Genomic DNA, 22,705 nt, shown 5'->3' with positions numbered 1-22,705 from the left:
CATTTCAATGTCCACATTCTATTAAACCACAATGGTACTGAAACACCATTTTGAACTGGGACAGGACATTCCAGAACAGGTATTTCAAAAGGTTACATCTGGCCCAACCAGTCCCACAAGCTAAGAAAAACGACGCAGATGTCACCTTCAATTTTTTTTTATTGAAGATGTTAACACAGGAGGGGAACACTGGAAGTTTTCAGTGACAAGAAAATGTGAAAGTACAAATTATGGAAAAGAGAAAAAAATACAAAGACTGAACAAGGGGGGAAAACATGGAAAAAGACAAAGACCTAGGCAAGCTCCTCCTCTCCCTCCTCCTCGAATTCGCCCTCTTCCTCTGCTGTGGCATCCTGGTACTGCTGGTACTCGGACACCAGGTCATTCATGTTGCTCTCGGCCTCTGTGAACTCCATCTCATCCATGCCCTCTCCTGTGTACCAATGAAGGAAAGCCTTGCGCCTGAACATGGCAGTGAACTGCTCGGAGATGCGCTTGAACAGCTCCTGGATGGCGGTGCTGTTGCCGATGAAGGTGGCGGCCATCTTGAGGCCCCTGGGTGGGATGTCGCAGACGGCAGTCTTCACGTTGTTGGGGATCCATTCCACAAAGTAACTGCTGTTCTTGTTCTGGACGTTGAGCATCTGCTCGTCCACCTCCTTCATGGACATGCGACCACGGAAGACGGCAGCCACTGTGAGGTAGCGGCCGTGACGTGGGTCGCAGGCAGCCATCATGTTCTTGGCGTCGAACATCTGCTGGGTCAGCTCAGGAACAGTGAGGGCTCTGTACTGCTGGCTGCCTCTGCTGGTAAGGGGGGCGAAGCCAGGCATGAAGAAGTGCAGACGGGGGAAGGGCACCATGTTGACGGCGAGCTTGCGGAGATCTGCGTTAAGCTGACCAGGGAAGCGCAGGCATGTGGTGACTCCACTCATGGTGGCAGAGACGAGGTGGTTGAGGTCACCATAGGTAGGAGTGGTCAGTTTAAGTGTGCGGAAACAGATGTCATACAGTGCTTCATTGTCAATGCAGTAGGTCTCGTCTGTGTTCTCAACCAACTGGTGAACGGACAATGTTGCGTTATAGGGCTCAACCACTGTATCGGACACCTTAGGGGAAGGCACAACGCTGAAGGTGTTCATGATGCGGTCGGGGTACTCTTCCCGGATCTTGCTGATGAGCAGGGTACCCATGCCAGAGCCGGTACCACCACCCAGGGAATGTGTGAGCTGGAAGCCCTGCAGGCAGTCACAGCTTTCGGCCTCCTTCCTGACCACATCAAGAACTGAGTCCACGAGTTCTGCACCCTCCGTGTAGTGGCCCTTTGCCCAGTTGTTGCCAGCACCGCTCTGACCTAAGAACATGCACAACAGCACAATGTGAAGATTCAGTCTCCATTTGCTTAAACACCTAGCCTGCCTCACTAATCACCATAATCAAATCATTGTGCCCCACCCTGAAAAGAATCAATATTTGCAAATCAGCCAGCAGTCACAGCTGGGATTGCATCATTTAGCCCCCCTTAAAGTCAAAACGGTAGTTATGTGGCTTACCGAATACAAAGTTGTCTGGTCTGAAGATCTGGCCAAATGGTCCAGACCTTACGGAGTCCATTGTGCCAGGTTCCAAGTCCACAAGCACAGCACGGGGGACATATTTCCCACCTGTAAATGTATAATGAAAAAAAGCGAATTAAAAAAACAAAAACAAAAAACAATGGACTCATTTGTTCCAACGTAAAAACACAATATTTAAATATTTCTGTGCAAATATGGAATCCTCACTAAAGAACCCTGAAGATTCAGTTCCTTACCGCTAGCTTCATTATAGTAGACATTGATCCTGTCCAGCTGGAGATCACTGTCGCCATGGTAACTGCCAGTTGGGTCAATACCATGCTCATCACTGATCACTTCCCAGAACTACCCATGGAAAAACACAAAGGGAAATTATAGGAGGCTGCTGGGGGGGGTGTGGGCTAATGACAGCATGACATGACTTATTTTGCCATTTTTCTGCCGCATTGAGACTCATTTCGATGAATAAGAAAATTCAAAACATAGACTTGGGGAATGAAATCCTCGTGATCGACCTGTAGAGTTCAGTAACCACATTCGCCATTTCAAGAAATCAGGCCACCGCCTGATAGCCAACCGTCTGGCAGCATGGCTGGCGCTCAAGCAAAATGGAGTTCGACTCTGAGGCCATTTTACTTTTAGAATTTATATTCTCGAGCAAAGCGGTTTAAATGGGTGTAACTATTACATCATGACCGATTTACGAGGCCACTTAAAATATGAATAGGAGATGGCCATTTCTCTTTAGCCTACCGGCTTTCCATGCACGCACTTCAATGAGCTGAACCAGATACAACCGGCCATATTACGACACAGCGCGCGCGCGCTGATCTAATGCGGCCAACACCCTTCAAGCGTTACACTGTAGCGGTATTTCTTCTACTTCCCATACGCCTAGAAAGCTTTTTTGAATAAAGTAATTCTTACATAAATGTACTTACTATATAAATCGAAAAAGAACATGTAGTTCAAACTAGCCATTTCGTTTTCCTAATACAGCGACATTTCTTTTTTTTTGTACTTTGGCTAGATTTCTGGTCTCCAGTGAAATAAAAGACCAGTAACATTCCTATAAATGTTATGGAAGGAACTGTTATACCCAATGCTTCACAAAAGGCCTGACATTAGCCTATTGAAAGTAGGCCTCGAGGTAGGCGCCAACCTAACTGACATAACTAAATAGCATAAAATGAATGGTATCTGTATCCTGTTAACACAGAAAATACAAACGTACCTTGGCACCAATCTGATTTCCGCACTGCCCAGCTTGTAAGTGCACAATCTCCCTCATTTTGATTGTTTCGGAGTGGGTTGACTTCGGTGGACAAAGTTCTATCAGACGAAACCAGGACAAATGACACTGTAATTCGAGACCAACGCCTATATATCCAGTCTGTTAAACTCGCCGGGATCTGTATGTTTGGCATTGGCTAGAATTTATCCCTGCCACGCCCTTTCTGAAATGTCATTGGTCGTGGGTCTCTCGAGGAGCCGTGCAACAATTGGCGGAATGGATAGGCATAGGAGCTTGATTGGCAGATAAAGAAGACAATGTTTCAAATTCAACTCGTTTGACTGTTCAGTTACTTGTTGCAGATTGTGTCCATATTACACATCACTGTTAATCATGTATCATGTAGAGCCACTTCTTACGGAATCCTGGTTAAAGGACCGTAAATGAATACCAACCATTTAACGGTGCCATTAGGCTACACATATTTGACTTGGTTGGTGCACGACTATTTCTTTCCCAGCAACGATGCCTATTTTCTGCATTTGGAACGCAAAACAACCTGTACGCTGTTAACATCACCTACAGATGCCTTCTGACGAGGTGGACACAGACCGCCGGACTCTTCGACAGCCTATATAGATGTATTGGATGCATTCACTGGCAAGGCTGAAAACCCACAGAAGGATTATTAATCTTATTCAGAGCATAAAAGTAGACGATGTCATGTTTTGTTTGTTAGTGGGCAGGTATTTCCATATAGTTTGTGTGACTCTACTGCCTGACCATAATAAGGAGGGCAACTGAATGTTTCATTTCTCTCAGTTAACATCTTTCACATTTACATCCCATTTGGGCTATTCCTTTGAGACACTTTTATCCAAAACGATTTACAACTGAAGAACAGCAATCACAACCACGATATTTAATCTTAAACGTAATCTGAATAGGTCTACACCCTAAACACGATGTCCCCATAGACACAAGTAACATGACTCGGCAAAAAAAAAAAAAATCTCTATTTTATTTGTATGTATGCATACATGTGCATGTGGTATGTATGTGTGTATTATTTTGTGTTTAGCAGTAATAAGGGATGCACTGTTTTCATAAGAGGTCAGACTGTTTTTTACTGTTTCTAGGCTAGCCTAGCCCACCCCACCCTAGCAGCGTTATACCTCAGTCTGGACACCCAGCTGTTGTTCCCTTTAGCCTTCACGGAGGACATTACTTTACATACGCTGCTGTGCTACCACGGAAACTTGCCCCCTCGTATGAGCAGCTGCTGCTGCTTTCTGCTGTCACTTCATCAACACACAGCTTAACAGAGATGATGCTTGCTGGGTGTGGCAAGATCATCACAAGTAGAAACTGGGCTCACAATTGACAAGACAAGGCAGAGAATGAGATTATGGTCAGATGCATTTGATATGTCTATCCTCAGAGGCCCATAATAGCATTTTAAGCACTTGTACACGCCCCGTGTGCACTGCAATGCAGCAAATGTGCAGTATCCTCCAGTGCACTGTCTCAGCTGTTTCATTTTATCATATCATATTGTTTATCTTATTGTATTATAGGTTACAGTAGATATAAATACATTTATTATTTATTTATATTTTGCACTTTAAATTAGTTTAGCTTGAATTATATTCTATTTTTAATTTTTGTTAGTTTTATATAATTGCTACTCCATTTTGTTGAATGACAATAAAGAAACATCTAGCAATTTACATACCTGGCACATTCTTCAGCTCAATTCCTGATAGATTCTGCATTTAAAGAGTGATGCTGGTACTTCACATTTGTGAGAAGAGAATAGAAGGATAACTCTTCTTCAAATATCTTGTCTATACATCAAATCAAATCTGAAACGTCTATGGTCTTTCTATATGTGATTTTTGACGCACACTGCACCAACATGTTTCTGTTGTTAATTGGGTTCAAACTGAACTGTGTATGTATTATTATTTACAGTCAATTTCTTTTTTTAAATATAAACTGAGGCAATACAGTACTTGTCTGATACTTCATAACTATTTCCATAAATGTGAACCCAGCACTGCAGTTTATCAGTGGCATGCATTCAAATATGCACTAATAATTCAGGACAACATGTAGAACAAAAATGTTAAAAATAGACAGACGCTTTATGGCAAGGTCTACAAAAATGTTAAAAATAGACAGACGCTTTATGACAAGGTCTACAAAAATGTGGGGCGACAACATCCAGCGAATAATAACAAAGAGATATTTCTGTTTGAATGTTAATCATGTGTCATAGCCAAGCCGGTGTATTGTTGTGTGTGTGTGTGTAAGAAGATAGGAAGCTACATGAAGACAGTATTTTTGATTTGCTGTTGGAAAACAGTGGTGCTTTATCCAAATTGTTCAGTAAACCTTTTTAAGCAATCTCTTCGTCCTCATCAAAATTGTCCTCAACGGTGGCATCCTGGTACTGCTGGTACTAGGACACCAGGTCATTCATGTTGCTCTCGGCCTCTGTGAACTCCATCTCATCCATGCCCTCTCCTGTGTACCAATGCAGGAAAGCCTTGCGCCTGAACATGGCAGTGAACTGCTCGGAGATGCGCTTGAACAGCTCCTGGATGGCGGTGCTGTTGCCGATGAAGGTAGCAGCCATCTTGTGGCCCCTGGGTGGGATGTCGCATACAGCGGTCTTCACGTTGTTGGGGATCCATTCCACAAAGTAACTGCTGTTCTTGTTCTGGACATTGAGCATCTGCTCGTCCACCTCCTTCATGGACATGCGACCACGGAAGATGGCAGCCACTGTGAGGTAGCGGCCGTGACGTGGATCGCAGGCAGCCATCATGTTCTTGGCGTCAAACATTTGCTGGGTCAGCTCAAGAACATTGAGGGCTCTGTACTGCTGGCTGCCTCTGCTGGTAAGGGGGGCGAAGCCAGGCATGAAGAAGTGCAGACGGGGGAAAGGCACCATGTTGACGGCGAGTTTACGGAGATCTGCGTTAAGCTGACCAGGGAAGCGCAGGCAGGTGGTAACTCCACTCATGGTGGCAGAGACGAGGTGGTTGAGGTCACCATAGGTAGGAGTGGTCAGTTTAAGTGTGCGGAAACAGATATCATACAGTGCTTCATTGTCAATGCAGTAGGTCTCGTCTGTGTTCTCCACCAACTGGGGAATGGATAACGTGGCGTTGTAGGGCTCCACCACTGTATCGGACACCTTTGGGGATGGCACAACGCTGAAGGTGTTCATAATGCGGTCGGGGTACTCTTCCCGGATCTTGCTGATGAGCAGGGTACCCATGCCAGAGCCGGTACCACCACCCAGGGAATGTATGAGCTGGAAGCCCTGCAGGCAGTCACAGTTCTCGGCCTCCTTCCTGACCACATCAAGAACTGAGTCCACGAGTTCTGCACCCTCCGTGTAGTGGCCCTTTGCCCAGTTGTTGCCAGCACCGCTCTGACCTAAGAAGAAAAGACAACATTCTAGAGAGAATCATTATGTGTGCTTAAATCAACCCTTCCCCCACAGACCAGCATTATTCATCACTCTCAACCAAATCAATGTGTTGGCTGATGTGAACATAACCACAGCTGAGCCCTAACTACACTATTCTATCACCCTGTTTAAACACATTCAGAACTTCTGTGGCTTACCAAATATGAAGTTGTCTGGTCTGAAGATTTGGCCAAATGGTCCAGACCTTACAGAGTCCATTGTGCCAGGTTCCAGGTCCACTAGCACAGCACGGGGGACATAGCGTCCTCCTGAACACAACACAAATCAGTACATCTCTATGTATACTTCTATGTGTTCAGTGCATAGTTTAACAACTGAACATAGAATACATGTGGAGTCCTTCTAAAACAAGGTTTTCTTTCTGACCTGTGGGTTCATTAAAATAGACATGTATTCTATCCAGTTGAAGATCACTGTCTCCGTGGTAACTGCCAGTTGGGGCGATACCATGTTCATCACTGATGACTTCCCAAAACTATGCAGAAGGGAAAACGAGTTTAATTAGAAGATACACATGTACGACCAGCAACTATGATGGCACTTCAGTGAGTAATACAGGATCGCCAACATTGTTATAGTATAAGACTGTACAGATCTTCCATCATTGCAGACATATTAACTTTGAGAGAGGTACAGTGAGAAGCTAAGTGATTTCATGTGTATTCCAAAATATTATATTTACAATAACTAATAAATAACCCTTTCATTCTGAAACAAAAGCATTAGAGGAAGACATTGCTTGCTTTGTAGTATAGCCATTTCATGCCAAATATTTACTCAATGGACCTCAGTAAATATTTCAACACGTTAATGTAAATTCAAATCTGTACATACCTTGGCACCAATCTGATTGCCACACTGCCCAGCTTGTAAATGCACTATCTCCCTCATTTGTACTTCCTGCAGACTGGCTTGGTAAAACTTGACACTTTCAGGCAAGACCTGGACAATGGACCCTTCACTCCAACATGTGGGCCTTTATATCCTGTTTCTAACAGTTGCTTGAATTTGTAAGTTTCTTGCTGGGTGGAGTTTACTGTTGGTGGGAAGCCTCCTGACAAGTTATACTCCTACTACTACAATTGGCTAAGGACAGACACAAGAGCAGGGGGTTTGGCTGGACTTATAAAGACCAAGGGTTAAGTCCAGCTTAGTGCAGGGGGGGTCCCAGAGAATCCTTCCCTTGGAAATGTATTGCAAAACCACACAAATTGTATAAAAGTAAAAACCTTTTTTCCATGTTGGTAAGGATTAACAAATCCTGTACACACTCTAAATTGAATCCCTGATCGCAAAATGCACCCCTGGAACCTCTCAACTACGCCCATGCCAGCTATTTCCATTAGTGTGCTGTTGAATGGAGCTGTTTACAGGACATGGCTATGCCATCAGTATTTCTCCTTTTTTTTTGGACACGGTCCAAAGTCAACTTATCTAAAGGCCCGCTGATGTTGAAAAGCCGTACAGCTTTTTTCATCTTCTTCAACTTCCTTACATTATTATATAATATATATATGGCGTAATATATATTTACTTGGCGCTGTTGCAAAATGCTAGCAATAAAGATTTACAGTGATGGCTTGCTTATGAACTAACACACAATAAGAACATGTGCATTACGTTAAACTAGATGAATTGCTTAATATCAACCAGCCCTGTGGCACAGAATCAAAGTTTTCATAGTAAAATCCAGGTTTTTTTTTAAGACACTAAGCATTCTCTGGCAGACCTTAAGGCAACTATATAGGCAACTGCTCCACTTCAAAGCACTATCAAAAACCTGCTTTAAAATGCACAATACGTGCTTCTCTACTTCAAGAAAATGTTACTGACTTTGGCAAATGTGTAATTGCATATTTCTTTATTAACCCACTTTAGCAGACATTTATCTTAATGAAAGCCTCTAAGGTGTCCACAGACATGATCAACAGGCCAGTCACATTGCATCAAAAATGATTTTAATGTCCTTAAAAGCTGATGCTGCATTGACAAACAGAACATCTGTCCTCTGAACATAATGAACCTCAAATGTGCCGCAGCTCAAACCACACAAAATTGAACCTTTGCATTTTTTTGTTTTAAATACCACTTCTGGACTTTATAAAAATAATATGAGATGTGTCACTGTCACTGGGACTTGATACAAATTCATACCAAAATAATCTATTTTTTCTTCTTCTTCTTGCAGAGAGAAATAATTAAAAAGACATGCATGATTGCCATGCAAGAGAATAAAAAAAACAAAATCTGCTGAGATCTTCACAGCCCTGTATCCTCCCCAGCACGTTTGGTAATCAAAAATGTCTCCATTCAGCCAATGTCGTGTCCCGTTTTCACCACAACAACTACTTCTCTCGTCCATCAAGTGGCTCTGCACATGTACTGAATCTTCAAAGAAAAAAAAGATCTCATTCAAAGGTCATCCTCCTGATTCAAAGCATGTTTATCCTTGTAACGCCTGGGAGACGGGAAAGAAGAAAGCAGGAGGCATAGTTGAGCATCATGGCAGGGCAATGTGAACATACAATAACATGCAGGCATAAAACAGATTAAAATAATAATAATAATAATAATAATAATAAAAGTAATAGTAGTCATACCGTCTCGCATATTCATACAATGCCTCTTTTCTCTCCTGTAGAGACATGTGTCGGTCACCTGGAGATCTTCCAAATGAGTCGGCAGCTGGCTGTATGGGGGGAATAAAAACAAACAGATAAAGAACTTTTGAACACTGAACTTTGAACCAATGACACTCTGAAACAAGCCCAGCTCCTCATACCCACTGCCCATTTGACCGAACTGAAGACCTCCGAATACCACTCTGAAAATATTTGTGCCATTTCAACAAACCTTGATGGTTGGGATGGGGCCGGCACCGGCAGCATGAGAGGAAGAGGGGGCGGAGGACGAAGGCTGTTGCCGTAGCGACCCTGATGCAGAATCGCTTGAGGCCTCTGTGGGATACTCCTCGATTCTCTCTAGGAGGTTGGTGATCGTGGTGTCCACACAGTTTGTCCGCACTGCACCCAGAACACAGGGACGGTTAAAAGATTAAAAAAAAACAACATGAAAAGAAGCGACAACAAGCCGGATGAAGGGACACGAGTAACTGGCTTCAGACTTCAGACGAAAGAGATAATCAGAGAAGAAAAACAACTAATCTAATCTGGGTTTCACCTCACTGCACCAACTGAAAGACACGTCTCAGAGTTACACTCTCAGACTCAGAAGGAGATTGTTCAGGATAGACTGCGACAAATACTGAGCAAACAATGACATAATCCAGGGCTCTGAGATGACAGCAAACCCAATTACCGCCACTATGGGCACTAGCTCTTGGGCGAACACAAAGGAAGGATAGAGGAAGAGTATTTGGTGGAGACGTACACAAATCCATGGTGATGACACGGAGGGGGATATCGGGGAGGACATCCTTCACCTGCTGGGCCATCCTGACGACCCTGGGGTCCTCCGCCCCCCGGCTGAGGGACATGAAGCCTTGAGGGACTGTTCTGGGCCGGGCACCCAGGTCTGAAAACAAGTGCACAAGTTCCCCAGATTACCATCAGATAAAAAAAGAACCAGTAATTCACAGCAATGCAGCCATTTCAAAGACAAATATGAAATTTAGGTGGTGAGCAAATTCACTCTTATGCATAATTGGTTGTAAAAAAGCGATTAGCTTAAATATAAGGACGAGAAAAGGGATGAGAAATCCTCTCAAATGATTGAACTGGTGGGTTAAAGAGGATCGAGCAGGAAAAGAAGATCTGGTAGAGGGGGGGCAATCTGACTGCATCTCCACAATGCCCAAACAATGCAGGCCAAATCTCATCAGTAGGCCTGTGGATTATCCCAGCAGTAGGGCTGGTCCTTACTGGTGCTCGTTGCCTGTGCCGCGGCCAACGCTGCCGTGTGTCGTTTCCTTTTGATGTGCTCCGCTTTGTCTGCTTTGGTGATCTGCGTCGACACCACGCCCAGCTCAGTGGCGAGAAACTACCACATGGAAAAACCACAAAACAGATAACCAGATTAGGGTTAAACATGCTACACAAGTCAGAAGCCTACAAACTGGAGGGGATGTCAAACACTTCAGATTTAAACGGCTTACAGGTCAAAACCATGACAACTGTGACACTGTTTAAACCTACACATGTATACACAAGATGTACGACACAATACTCATTCAGCATTCATATCCAAAACAGATTAGAGTATAGGGCTGTTTCAGATTACACAGATTAGAGTACAGGGTTGTTTTATCAGCATGTGTGTTGTCGTGGAATCAAACTCATGTCATCTGTGTTGTTTGAACTTGGCTCTCCCACTGTACACAGAGATCAGTCCCATACCTCTTGGACTTTGTTGGCAAAGTCTTGATGCGAGTCCCCCTCCTGCTTGGACATGGGAGGAAGCCATCTACAGGAGGGGAGAGAAGGAGAAGAGTCAGAAACAAGGGGGACTGCTTTAACAGTAGCACCACCCTCTCTAGTCCCCGTCCCTGCTTGATAAACATTCAAATTCAAAAGTCCCGACTAAAGAAAATGTTAAAAGAATTTGAAGAATTTCCCCTAAGCTTTCAGCAATATGAGCAGGAATGTTCCCATCTGGTTAAAAAAAAAGAAAAGAAAATCTCCTTCTGGATTTAGCCAGAGGCTTTTTACAGCAAAGAATGATTAACTCTGTTACCTCTTGAGGCGTCACGAAAAGGTCATTATCAGGGAACTTAGTTACTTGCAGTTTGTGGTGAGTTTCTATAGCATAGGTGCCGACAGCAGCCCCACTTAACTGAGCTAATCTTGAACAGGTTTCACCTGGAAGATAACAAGGGAGTCCCAGTACAGAACAAAGAAACAGCCATATGTAGTACCTTACATGGTACACTGTGAACGGAACAAAAAATGTCCACAGCAATTCCTTCAGCCAAGTGGACTCAGGCGTACTCTAGAAAAGGAGGAGAAATATATTAAATATATGATTAAATATACATTAGTGACATCTGCCTATCAAATAACAACCCGCATTCTATTTGGCCTATTCGTTTTAAGAACTCAACTGTGTGTGTGTGTGTGTGTGTGTGTATGCGTACGATACGAATGCACCCATGGTTACAAGGCACTGACTTGTGAAACAAACAAATAAGGTCACAACTACCAGATCGACAAACACCTTATACCAGTGCTTTTTTTAGACTGTGGGTGTGGGTGTCTACGCACAGCGTGGATACACTCAGATCGAAGAGACTACAACAAGGTCACAAGAAATGGATCTGCTAAACCTGACATTAGGCCATTTTGTTTTTGCATCTGGGCACTAGTATCTACTGTGGCTATGTAGGATTGTAACAACATCACAAGCACTAGATCAGGGAGGCCCTTGGCTGGGGGCCCCCAGGGCCTGCTGTGTGCTCCAATGTGCTTAGTGTGACTAGACTTAACTGAATGACTGAGTTTATAACAGGATCACAACTAGATCTGCCGAGCCTGATGCTGAGGCATACCTCGGTGTGTGGGAGTAGTATGGGATGTGTGTTAACTGTATTCAGTGTGAATGCACCGAGGCATACGTCTGTGTGTGGGGACTATTATGGGATGTGTGTTCACTGTATTCAGTGTGACTGCACTAAGGCATACGTCTGTGTGTGGGGACTATTATGGGATGTGTGTTAACTGTATTCAGTGTGAATGCACTGAGGCCTACGTCTGTGTGTGGGGACTATTATGGGATGTGTGTTCACTGTATTCAGTGTGACTGCACTGAAATGAATGACATTACCACAGCTAGGAAGGGCCTCCGCACCAGCAAGGCAACAGGCTGGATTGAGTCGGTCACAGAGAAAGGCCATGAGCTGAAAGAGAGGAGGAACACATTAAATCACTGCATGATCATCTCTGCCTGGGCTTTAACAGGGCAAACAACAGGGAGTATACGGCTAATTAAGCTAGAAGCCACTATACCATGTGAATAATTAGCATTGCGACATATTCTATTCTACTGATTAGGGTTAGCACATGGTCCCCAGTACTGTTTGACCCCAGGTTGGCGTGAACAGCGTGTGACCCCAGGTTGGCGCGAGCTGTGTTTGACCCCAGGTTGGCGTGAGGAGAGCAACAGTAAACGAGATCAGGGTAAAAATGTTGAAGTCGTTTTTCACCATTTCTGCCAAGGTTATGGCACTGTGCTGTCAATCAAATATAGTACTTCTAACACTACATTCTATTAATTGCAAAAGCCCTCAGATAACTCTCAATTAGACAAAATCTTACGACCAATGTTTAGTTCCACTGTCCATATTCCACTACAACTCTACGTCTACAGAAATAATGGCATGTTTTACAAAAAACGATTTTCCAAATCGTCTCTCAGTGGAACTGCTCGCGTGCCTCAACAAGGACCATATGCTTTGCAGCTACTAACACTAAGCTTTGCCCAGAATGTAAACATACAAAAAGCCACTAATCCTGGGATTAGTCTGTGTTCTGAGGAGGCACACTAAAAAACTCAACACATACCGAAAAGATTCATGGTCCAATATGATTGGAATACTGCATTACGATACAACACCGTCCATGCACTAACAGTCTCCAAGTGACTGCTCATTTTCACACATTACACTAATGTGAGCATTCCAATATAAGTTCCAATAAGTCCATTCATTATTAAACACAGGCTGATACAACAGCCACCCTCGCATTCCCTGTTACTCCTCAACTACGCAGATTTAAAGGTGGTGGGGTCTTTAGTTTCAGGGTACCACCATCACCAGCGACCTGAAATGGGAGTCCACTCATCTAGTCATCAAGCGAGCTCACCAGAGGATCTTCATCAAAATGGGAGACCCACTCATCAAGTTTGCACCCAGCTCTATAGAGCCACCATCCGAGTGTCCTCACCTCACTGTGTGGAAGCCTGCATTCTCTGCCCACACCAAACACAGGCTGCGGTCGGACGTCTTATGTCCTTTCCTAACCACTTGTCCTTGACCTTGATGAAAAACGTCACGAGGCCAAGGAAAGATTTGAAAGGAAAAGACAGCCGCAATGCTAAGATAATCAGTAGGGCCAATGATTTTCCGCGATAACGGAAAACGGACGGAATTCGCGGAATGAACACTTTGAAACGGAATTGCACCTTTGAAACGGAAACATCATTTTGTTCATACAAATCGCCCAAATTCCCCTGTATTTTGGGCTGCAAGGCTATATTTCTTTCAAATAAACACAACAACAATTGCAACGATGAACAAACATTAATTAAAGAACAAAACCACTGAGAAAATGTCACGTCTGCGCTGAACTCTGCTCCGGCCACGCCCCCCTTTTCAACGGTTGACCCACAGATCTCCGCTAAAGCCACATTCAGTCACATTCACGCGCTCGTCTTCCCAATCGCATTTAAAACAAAAAATGTTTAGTCTTCTGTTCTGTTGATGGCTGGCAAACAACAATCTAAGAAGGGCACATATTATTCACTCATTTTAAGCCATCAATCTACCTCAGGGTGAACAAAATGAGCTGAAACGGGGGAAAAAAACAGAATTCACCAAATGTGAAACGGAAAATGCATTTTTTTGAAACGGAAAATCATTGGCCCTAAATCAGACTGCACTTACACTAAGTAAAATAATTACACGTCAGCGGATGTTATTGACGGGGGTCTTTAAATGTTGTTACCACAAATAATTGTGCCAGTAGAATAGTGGTGTACCCATCACACCTGGCCCACATCCCCATCAGAAAACTTCCATCTGGTCACTGGTTCTGCTCCAACGAGACCAGGACCACTACACACCTGAACAGTTTTTTTCTCTAAGGCCATCGCTTTCCTAAACAACCTGTCCTAGCACCAACCTCATCCCCTGACCTGACCGCTCACCACACATCATTGGCAATGCCCCCACCCCCCCGCCCCCTACCTGTAGCATACAGTATGACTTGTATTCTTGTATTTAACTTCTGTATGCTATATATTCCTATTCATGATCTTGTGTGTTCTTCTAGGTCTTACTCTTACTCTTTCTTGTTTCACTGCGCTGTACCTCCAAGTGTGTACACTGTGTACACGGTCCGTTTGTCAAATGAAGCGATTCTGATTCTAATAAGTGCTTTAATTCTGGGCAATCAGATGCAGTTTCAGTTTCAGTGTGAGAACAGACAATGAACCAAACTCAGCCAGATAGAATAAGCATAGGGGAGAACTTGAGAAATAATAATAAAAAAAGACAGACATAAAGCAATGCAACGCACTCAATAAGAAGGGTTGCTTTAAAGAAATATTAATAGGGGGAGGAAAAAAAAAAAAAAAGAAAAAAAGTCCTTCACAGTCTCCAATGAAGCCCCGCTGTCCGGAGTCAGGTGACTGAGTCTGGCATCGCTCCCGGGAATAAGCTTCCCGTTCCTAAGTCACAGGAACCATTACATGCAGCACATTCCCTCAGTGTGTTGCAGACACCACTAACATGCTGGCCGGCAATATTCTTAACTGCACCGTCACCCAACACCACATCAATGTGCTCAGGGTGCTAAGCAAGAAGCAGACGGAACAGTATAACCTAACACGTTTCCTGTGGCCTGCACACTATGCTCTGCAGTTGTTTGCATGACAAGACAGAATAAAACTAAAGAGCCTTTTTAACTTGAAGTGCTATGCTAGCCAAATGGACACTGCTGACAGACTAAAGAGTGATCACACTTCTTGTTTAGCTGAATCGATACATTTTTCTCATTTAAAGCCGTCAGCTTTTTAGAACTCCGCAAAACAGCCTGACAAGGCAAAGCAGAACGAAGCAAAGCCATGAGAAAAAAAGCTTAACTACTTCCTGAAGCACTCAGTTTAGCGAAAATCATTACGCCGGGATGTTTTTAAAAAAGTGATGTGTGCGACTCCAATCGAATACACTTTCTGTCAAATTGAGCAAACCGCTCCTCTCACCGTCAGTACATTGTGAGCACTCAAGAAAACCTCTGGTGTTCGTGCACAGTCCTTGCTCAAACATTGGCTCGGACTGAGCCATAAATAATTCCAGCCAATCAACATGTAGCTTCCGGAGTACGGAAGTGGTGTAATTTGATTGGCTGTTGAGCTCAAATATGAACTACCTTTCGTCAGAATCGCAGACTGTGCCTTTAAGCTACCTAGTGCTGCAGTGGCCCTGGCTTGCGTTGCGTTACCTGAATTTGAGGAGCCCTGCTCGGCCGTTAGTGGTGTCTTCCTCGGGGAAGAGCAGCAAGGGCGGGGCCTGGGGGGTGACGCAGTACCTCTGGAGGGTCCCTGCCAGCTCCGCCCGGCTCTCCCCCTCACTGCCCAGCTCCATGAAGCCCCTTGCCCAGCACACGAAGCCTGCAGCGCCCTCCAGCATGGGCTACACGGGGAGACAAGACAAGAGGAATCAGAGAGAGGAAGATCTGTTAACATATGTAGAAGTGAGATTCTGCTTTCTTCATACATTTCAATGCGTCATTTTTCAAGACTAGACACACTCATATGTTATAATCGTGTAATACAACTGCCAGGGCAAGTGTGGGCATGCCCATGAACTATCTAAATTAAAAGTTAGTACGCAGCCTGCCAATATCTGATCAAAGTCCATGAGAAAACCATTCTGATAAAACCCCTTCTTACTCTTGCAGCCTTATCTAAAACTATCTTCAGTGAGTCAAGCTCTGAACACAAGCCTGACGTTTTCTTGTTGTGATTCATGTCATTTCACTGTTCACAAATGGCTAATACAACTTCACTCTTTCCCTGGTGTCTACAAAGTTACATAGAATTGACATACAATTCATTAATACAGAATTGCCACTTACTTTAGAAATACCTTTATTAGTTGATCATTTTCTAAACTTAATTTTTTAAATGAAATAATCTGCTAGAAAATTCTGTAATGGGACAGAATTATCTATATCCATTGTACTGTAATATGCCCTGAGCTTTCTAAACGTGAAGTCATATCAAAACCACTGCTGTTGACAGCCAACAAAAAAAAAAAAAAACACAAACATTTGAAAGTGCAACTTCAAAGTGGCTACTACTAAATATGGCTGCCACTACTGGCCTGGCTCTGAGGCAACACAGCTGTGCATGCGGTGAAGGATGCCTTTGTACCAGCGACAACTGGGACAACAGTGGGTCTCAAGGAAGACAAAGGGCAGAGCGAACACATGAAACAGCATGCAGAATGACATCAGCATCCACACTACTGATTTGTGTTTCCCTTTTTCTTTTTTTTTTCTTTTTTAAACTGTTCTTCACAGAGAGAAAAACTTACTGTGTTGCAGGACGTAAGGAGGTTGATGACGTTGTGGTCAAACTGAGTTACATGGTTAGAGACTAACAGTTTCGCTTGTTTATCCCTCAAGCGAGGGCTGTTTTGTCTTACATGCATACCAAGCACAGAGCACATAATCCTTACTATGAATCTGAAAGGAAAATCAGACAAAGGGAGACAGAGTGAGAAGTACTACCAGGCTAATTCACATTAAGAGAGACACACATGGCAACACAGAACAACACAGTGATTTTGCTGAGGTCACACTGGTTCAGGTGTTCAGAATAGGAACCAAATCTGGGCCATTATTGTCAGCTGGACTGAAAATGAACAGTTTCAAAAAGCATGATCTATTCCTTGTCCTAAAGTACTAAAACAGTAAAGAACATGTGAAGTATACAATGTCATACCAAGAGGTGTTACTGCGTCGGGGTTACTTAGTCAGTCATTCTTACCTTCTAACTAGACTGTCAGGAAGTGCACAGCTCACTAAAAACACATGGACACCAATAAATATTCGCAATAACATCAAGCAGAGGCCAATCGGGGAGTACAGCAGCAACAGCACCAGTACCAGTCCATCGTTTGGCAACCTGTAACAGAATACGAGTGTGTTCCTTGCTCAACAACATTCAGTAACCAAACCTTAAATCAACACGAATGAGGCAAACACGACACTGATTGTCGTTACAAGTCAAGTTATTGCTTTAGCTAGCCAGGTTGAAAGCGAGTTGACGATGAAAAAAAAAAACGTGTTTTCAAACTGAACGGAGAATCGAGACCCTATTGCTGACAGAATAGCTAGCTGGTAGCAACAGGCATAGGTCAGGTTCTGAACGTTTGGGATCGCATGGTAGGGCCGGGGTAATGTTGTGTAGTAACCTTCGATCCCCTGGTTACATGAGTTAACTTTACATACATTGCCAAATTAGTTATCAAAGTTGAAAACAAGCCATTGTCTGAAGAGACCTTCCTTTTGGATGGACGACATGAACTTGACATAAGGAACGGGAAACATCGTTAACGTTAAGTTTAATACTTAGCTAGCTTGCTAAGCAAAAAGCTAACTTAATCAGTGTCCTTTCTGCAACATTACAGGTAACGTTCAAGGCAGCTAGGTAGCTGAAATAATAGCTAATTCGATCTGGTAGCTCTGTAACATAGCTAGCTACCGAAGTAAGACTGGCGTTGCTTAAGATATGGGACTGACTTACTTAGCCAGCTAATTTGCAAGCAGTGGGCTAGTTAGCTAGCTAGCTAGTTTAGTTGGAGCAACGTTTCTTACCTCTGGAAGTCAAACATCTGCTCTATGCCCCGCGTTTCCATCATTTATCTTTTCTACTTTTTGTACGTAAAATTGACTGGTTCATTTCCTGCATAGTACAACTGGAAATTGTAAGACTTCTGTATAGCGGCTAAGTAACACCAGCTTGTTAGCTTGTATTATTCATCTGTTGTACTTCAGACGCCATGTTGAAATCTTGATTATGTCGAGAGAATCTTCATAGGTTGAAGGGGTGAGAGGACGGCTAATTTTTGTCTGGTTCGACAGTTATTTTCCCATAAGTGACGACTGACACCTAGCGTCAAGGAGTAAATAATGCATGTAAGAGAGGCGTCTGTGGTCTAGGATTCAATTCAAATTTGTGAAAGGAAGCAAAACACGTTAATTCTATTTAGCCAGGCGGTTCATCTCCAGGCATGATTTCTCTCTGGTTTTAGTAAGTCTCGTATAGTGATCCAAATGCTGCTGACTAAATATTTAATTGGAGCATTTTCTAACGAAGTTACTATCACTACGAAATTCTGTGGGGATGAGATTGGCCAGGTCCGCCTAACATCTATGTCCCCCGTACGATTCATGCCCAAATTGGTACAGTGAATTGAATTTCTAATAAAAAAAATTATGTTCCTCCGTTAGTACGTCGATCTCACACTAGATGGCGCCCTTTGTCTAAAATGTTCTTGAAAGGCTTGTCAGACCACTGTAGTATGATCTTACCCCTGGTTTTTTACTAGAAGGTAATATAAGACACGTAGAAGGCCTAACCTGCAAATGTAATGTAAAAATGCATACATGAGAAAGACTAGCACTAAAATCTGTAACAAGCTTTATATAAAACATACAACACAAGTTCAGACTGAAAGGCATATTAAAGACATCAGTGTGCATCAGGGGAATGGTCTTCAGCCTATGATTAGCATATCCATGAGACAACACCAAATAGGCTAACCATATGATAATTGTTAATTTTTATACAAAACTTTTCCAGAATGTGTTTTGTGGGGGCAGGAAAACAAACAATTCCAAGGCAAACTTAGTGTTTGGGTTGACTAGCCTGACATAGCCAGTGCTCTTGACCTTGCCTTTGCTTACGACCGTGCCGCCCACCCCAAATGTACATGTCGCCAGTAGCACTCTGACCCCTCTCCTGCCGTTGTCCCCTCCCTTCCCCGATAAACAGTGATTCTCCTTCAGCACAGCATAGTAGCCCCCAGCTGCTGCTCCCCAATACGTCTCTCACGGAGAGATTGAATCTGCCCCATTCATTAGACTAAGTGGATGAAGCTCTCTAATAGGAGCTCCCCTTCCCCTCAATAATTGCCGTTGATTGGCGTAAATTAGACCCTAGTTGCCAGACGAGTGATTCTCGACGACGATAATCTGATTCCCAACTCAAACTAATAGGATTTTAACTCTGGCTTGGCCTAATGTCCGTCTGCAAAAGACCCGGGCCCAGCCCTACTCGCTGACCATCCCACTTGCCTTCTGGATCATATCTGTGTGCTGGTCTCTGCCCACTGCAATTGTCCGCAGATGAGACTACCTCTAAATCCTCTCCTCCTAGGGAAGTGGGGTGGGGGGTGGGGGTGGTCTGACCCCCAGTAGAGGAGGGCTTTATTAAACCTGCAGTGTTAATTGCTACAAGCACAGATAACACATTTTTTCTCATTGATGCTATGTTTATTTTTCTCTCATAAATTGCATGTTGCTGTCCCAGTGTTTGAAAGTCCGCAAGGCCTCTCTATTGCTCTGAGCACCTGGTCTTGTTTGTGTTCAGCTTTATAAAGCAGTTATTCTAAATGAATTATACATCTCATACATTATTTATATCACCTGTACTGCAATTACGTACAACACAGAGCTGGATGATGCCAAAATATATCCCCCGCTGTTCCCTGTCCTGTGCAGCACATAATGGAATCAGTGTCGCTGAGCCAAACATCCTTGTTGAATCTTGATGTTGTTCTCCCCAAAAAGAAGATAGGGGTGGCATCCACCTGAAATAAGACGTAAGCGCAGTTAATGTTTTCTTTCTTGTCATTTGGCTGCTGAGGGGGTGGCGTCGCCTCGCTGCTTAGGCCCAGAGTCTAATGAAACTCCACTCCATTACTGCTGAGTCGGACAGATTGCCATCCCAAAGAAATGAATTGAGTTTTTTGTATTTGTGAGATCATTCTCCCTCCATTAACTGCTCTTTATCCCATCTCTTCATCACAGCGAAATCAGGTTAGACGGCCATGATTAGCTGGGGTGGCCTCCCTTTTTAAGCAGTAATTGGGTTTAGCGGCTCAGCTGATAGCGCCATTAGGACCAATAAAGGCTGGGCTTGGCTCGCAGAGTGAAACAGATTCTTCCAGAACAGATGGCTGACGGAGGGGAGAGGGGTCTGACGAAAAGGAGACGAAAGCTAAGTTTGTGCAACCGAGGCAGGGCGTAGCTTCAGGCTTCCACTGCTGTGCGGTCTAACTGATGTTGTTGTTCTTGCTGACATGATGTAAGCTGATGTCAGATCTTTGATACTTGGTGAATGACGTTTGACTACAGATTTCTTTTTTTACTCATTTTGTCGGGCCACTCTAGATCTGCGCTTTGATGTGAAAGGAGAGGAAACTCACGAATACAACTAAAATGCCAGATCATGTAAACTGACTGAAATGGATAAATGACTCAAAAGAAAGGATGAATGATACTTCTAAATGGAATGATATCCCATCAGGCCACTGGGGAACGTGGTGCTGTATCTCCATTAGTGAGACTGATCAAATCTTCTGACCAAACCAAAATGCTGAATAAACATCAAATCTGTGGTGAATTACACTGCAGAGGTTACCTGGATCTTTTAAAATAAACATACTGTACAGTCACTCAAAGGGTTCTGAGAGACAGTCTTTTATGAAGTGAAAGTATAGCCGAAGGATGTCTCTTGTTTATTGAAGCCTTTCAAGAGAATGTGAGGTACTTATTTTTTTAATGCTTTTCATAATGGGGGGGGTGTTCCCGTTAGGCCATCCCTTGAGGAGGCCTAATGAGAAAGCGCTTCACATAAATGACGGTCAGTGCATTGCTTTTAATTATTCAGACTGAGCCAGGCCGGCAGTTTTTGGAAAGCACTTTGCTCTCACACAGCTGACAACACAGTAAGTGCTATATGAGGAAGATGCTAATGCCAAGCTTCAAAATTAGGAAAAGAGAGAGAGAGCAATTTGTCTTTTGGTTGTCATTTCAGAATGCATTGTCCTGCGTCATCAAACGCTATTTGCAATCACCGATTTAATTCCCACCACTTTTGACAACTGTATACAAAATCTCACTACAGTGAATAGAAAGTTTCTCAAACTAAATCCGTAATCACCAACTGATGAAAATCAAGAAAACGTTACAGTATAGCTATTATTTGATGACTTTGAAGCAATCACCTTTGTTCCAGTACATCATGTTAGCCTTCCATCTAAAATATATGCATTTGTATTGAATGTCAGAAACATTATTTCTTCTTGGCGTGATGTGGTTTTGAACAGAGATCTAACAGAGTTTCTAAGTGTTGCTACCATTGTATTTTGGTTCTGCCTGCCAAGTGTAAATAAAAGACCTGCTGCTCTAAAAACAAAGTTGGATTTGGTGTAATGACACTAATGTTAGCAACTCTGGCCAGGCTAAGCTATATCTAACTAGCCAGGTCATTATGTCTACTGTGATTCATAACTGTTTTAACAGTGAACTTAGCTCTGTGACATGTGGACAACTTTCAGTGGACCAGGATCAGGCTAAGATAGTTTATTGTCATTAAGTTTTAAAGTGTTTGGTGGGTCACTGGTGAAGTGTTCTTAGCAAACTAGTTACAGCTAAGTTTGTTGAACACATACAACACGTGGCTCATTTTATTGATAAGGTCATAGGTGTCTGGGGATAACATCGTGACATTCTCTGCTGTGAAGTGCACAGGACATGATGTTTGGGCCCCAGGTAGCAAGCATATATTGGTCCACTGGTGGCACCCAATGGTGGTGTGCCACGTTCTGTCATTGTAAACATTCAACCAACTGCATGGTTAAACAAACAGTGTTTGACGTTTTGTAGGGCTTTGTGATTTGTTGTAAGCTTGACCTCTGACACAAGCTGACTTGTGTCTCATGATCCAACACATCAATAAATCCACTGAAAACAGCTCTGCAAAATATGAAATTTGTAACAGCTAACTCCAGAAATATTCAGCCACCCTCTTTCAAAAATATGATTATTCTCTGTAGGGCTATGTTATTCGTCATGGATGACAGAGGCATGGAAACAGCTGTGACTTATAATCTTATAATATAACATAGTTAGGATGTACGCATCATCCTTTTGCAAAAAGTGTGTAGCGATATCATTATAAAACATAAAAAAAAGCAAAGGCAGGTGACTTTGTGATGTGTGTCACTACCAACTGTATATTACTGGTGCAGTTTCCCTGTATTAATACTGCATGCATCGCCCCTCTATCTTCAAACCACATGTGCACACATACAAACAGAATATACAATAATACACCAACAGATTGCTCTCATTCCTACATAACCTGTATTGATGAACAAAAAGCTGTATTTTGGAGAGAGAATGTACAATTATGTGATAGCCTTCCTGTACATCCTGTCCCTGTAGAGAAGATGCTGACTAATGTAGGTTACATGATAATGATAGAGATGTAGTAGACCAGAGGATAGTTTGTTCAACACAATTTTGTCACTTTTTCCTGTGCACTGTTTTCATTCCCATGTCTGGTCTGTGCACTTACCGAATAGAGATGCTCTGCTACTGCTGAGCAACCACACTTTGCATTTTCTTGCGTAGAGGTAAA

The 22,705-nt window shown here is 43.2% G+C and overlaps 3 protein-coding genes across 3 annotated transcripts; all 3 read right to left on the bottom strand.

The window, feature by feature from the left end:
* Nucleotides 1-141: 141 nt before the first annotated feature.
* On the bottom strand, nt 142-2,969 carry LOC105893757 (tubulin beta-4B chain). The gene is made up of 4 exons (XM_012820215.3): nt 2,812-2,969; nt 1,814-1,922; nt 1,554-1,664; nt 142-1,354 (listed from the first exon to the last, which is right to left on the bottom strand). The coding sequence occupies exons 1-4, from the start codon at nt 2,866-2,868 to the stop codon at nt 294-296; spliced, it is 1,338 nt and encodes a 445-aa protein (XP_012675669.1). The 5' UTR covers nt 2,869-2,969; the 3' UTR covers nt 142-293.
* A 1,604-nt stretch (nt 2,970-4,573) lies between these two features.
* LOC105893764 (tubulin beta chain-like) lies at nt 4,574-6,427 on the bottom strand. Its single transcript, XM_031568830.2, has one exon. It carries the CDS (start codon nt 6,098-6,100, stop codon nt 5,276-5,278), a length of 825 nt encoding a protein of 274 aa, XP_031424690.1. The 5' UTR covers nt 6,101-6,427; the 3' UTR covers nt 4,574-5,275.
* Nucleotides 6,428-8,160: 1,733 nt separating this feature from the next.
* On the bottom strand, nt 8,161-18,115 carry aup1 (AUP1 lipid droplet regulating VLDL assembly factor). Its single transcript, XM_012820237.3, has 12 exons — nt 17,872-18,115; nt 17,042-17,179; nt 16,587-16,737; nt 15,490-15,680; nt 12,095-12,167; nt 11,190-11,263; nt 10,672-10,738; nt 10,198-10,315; nt 9,707-9,850; nt 9,170-9,339; nt 8,917-9,005; nt 8,161-8,774 (listed from the first exon to the last, which is right to left on the bottom strand). Exons 1-12 carry the CDS (start codon nt 17,913-17,915, stop codon nt 8,729-8,731), a joined length of 1,305 nt encoding a protein of 434 aa, XP_012675691.2. The 5' UTR covers nt 17,916-18,115; the 3' UTR covers nt 8,161-8,728.
* Nucleotides 18,116-22,705: the final 4,590 nt, after the last annotated feature.

Source organism: Clupea harengus, chromosome 6, assembly GCF_900700415.2.
Source record: "Clupea harengus chromosome 6, Ch_v2.0.2, whole genome shotgun sequence".
NCBI classification, from domain to species: domain Eukaryota; kingdom Metazoa; phylum Chordata; class Actinopteri; order Clupeiformes; family Clupeidae; genus Clupea; species Clupea harengus.
This window is presented reverse-complemented; position numbering and strand designations above follow the sequence as displayed.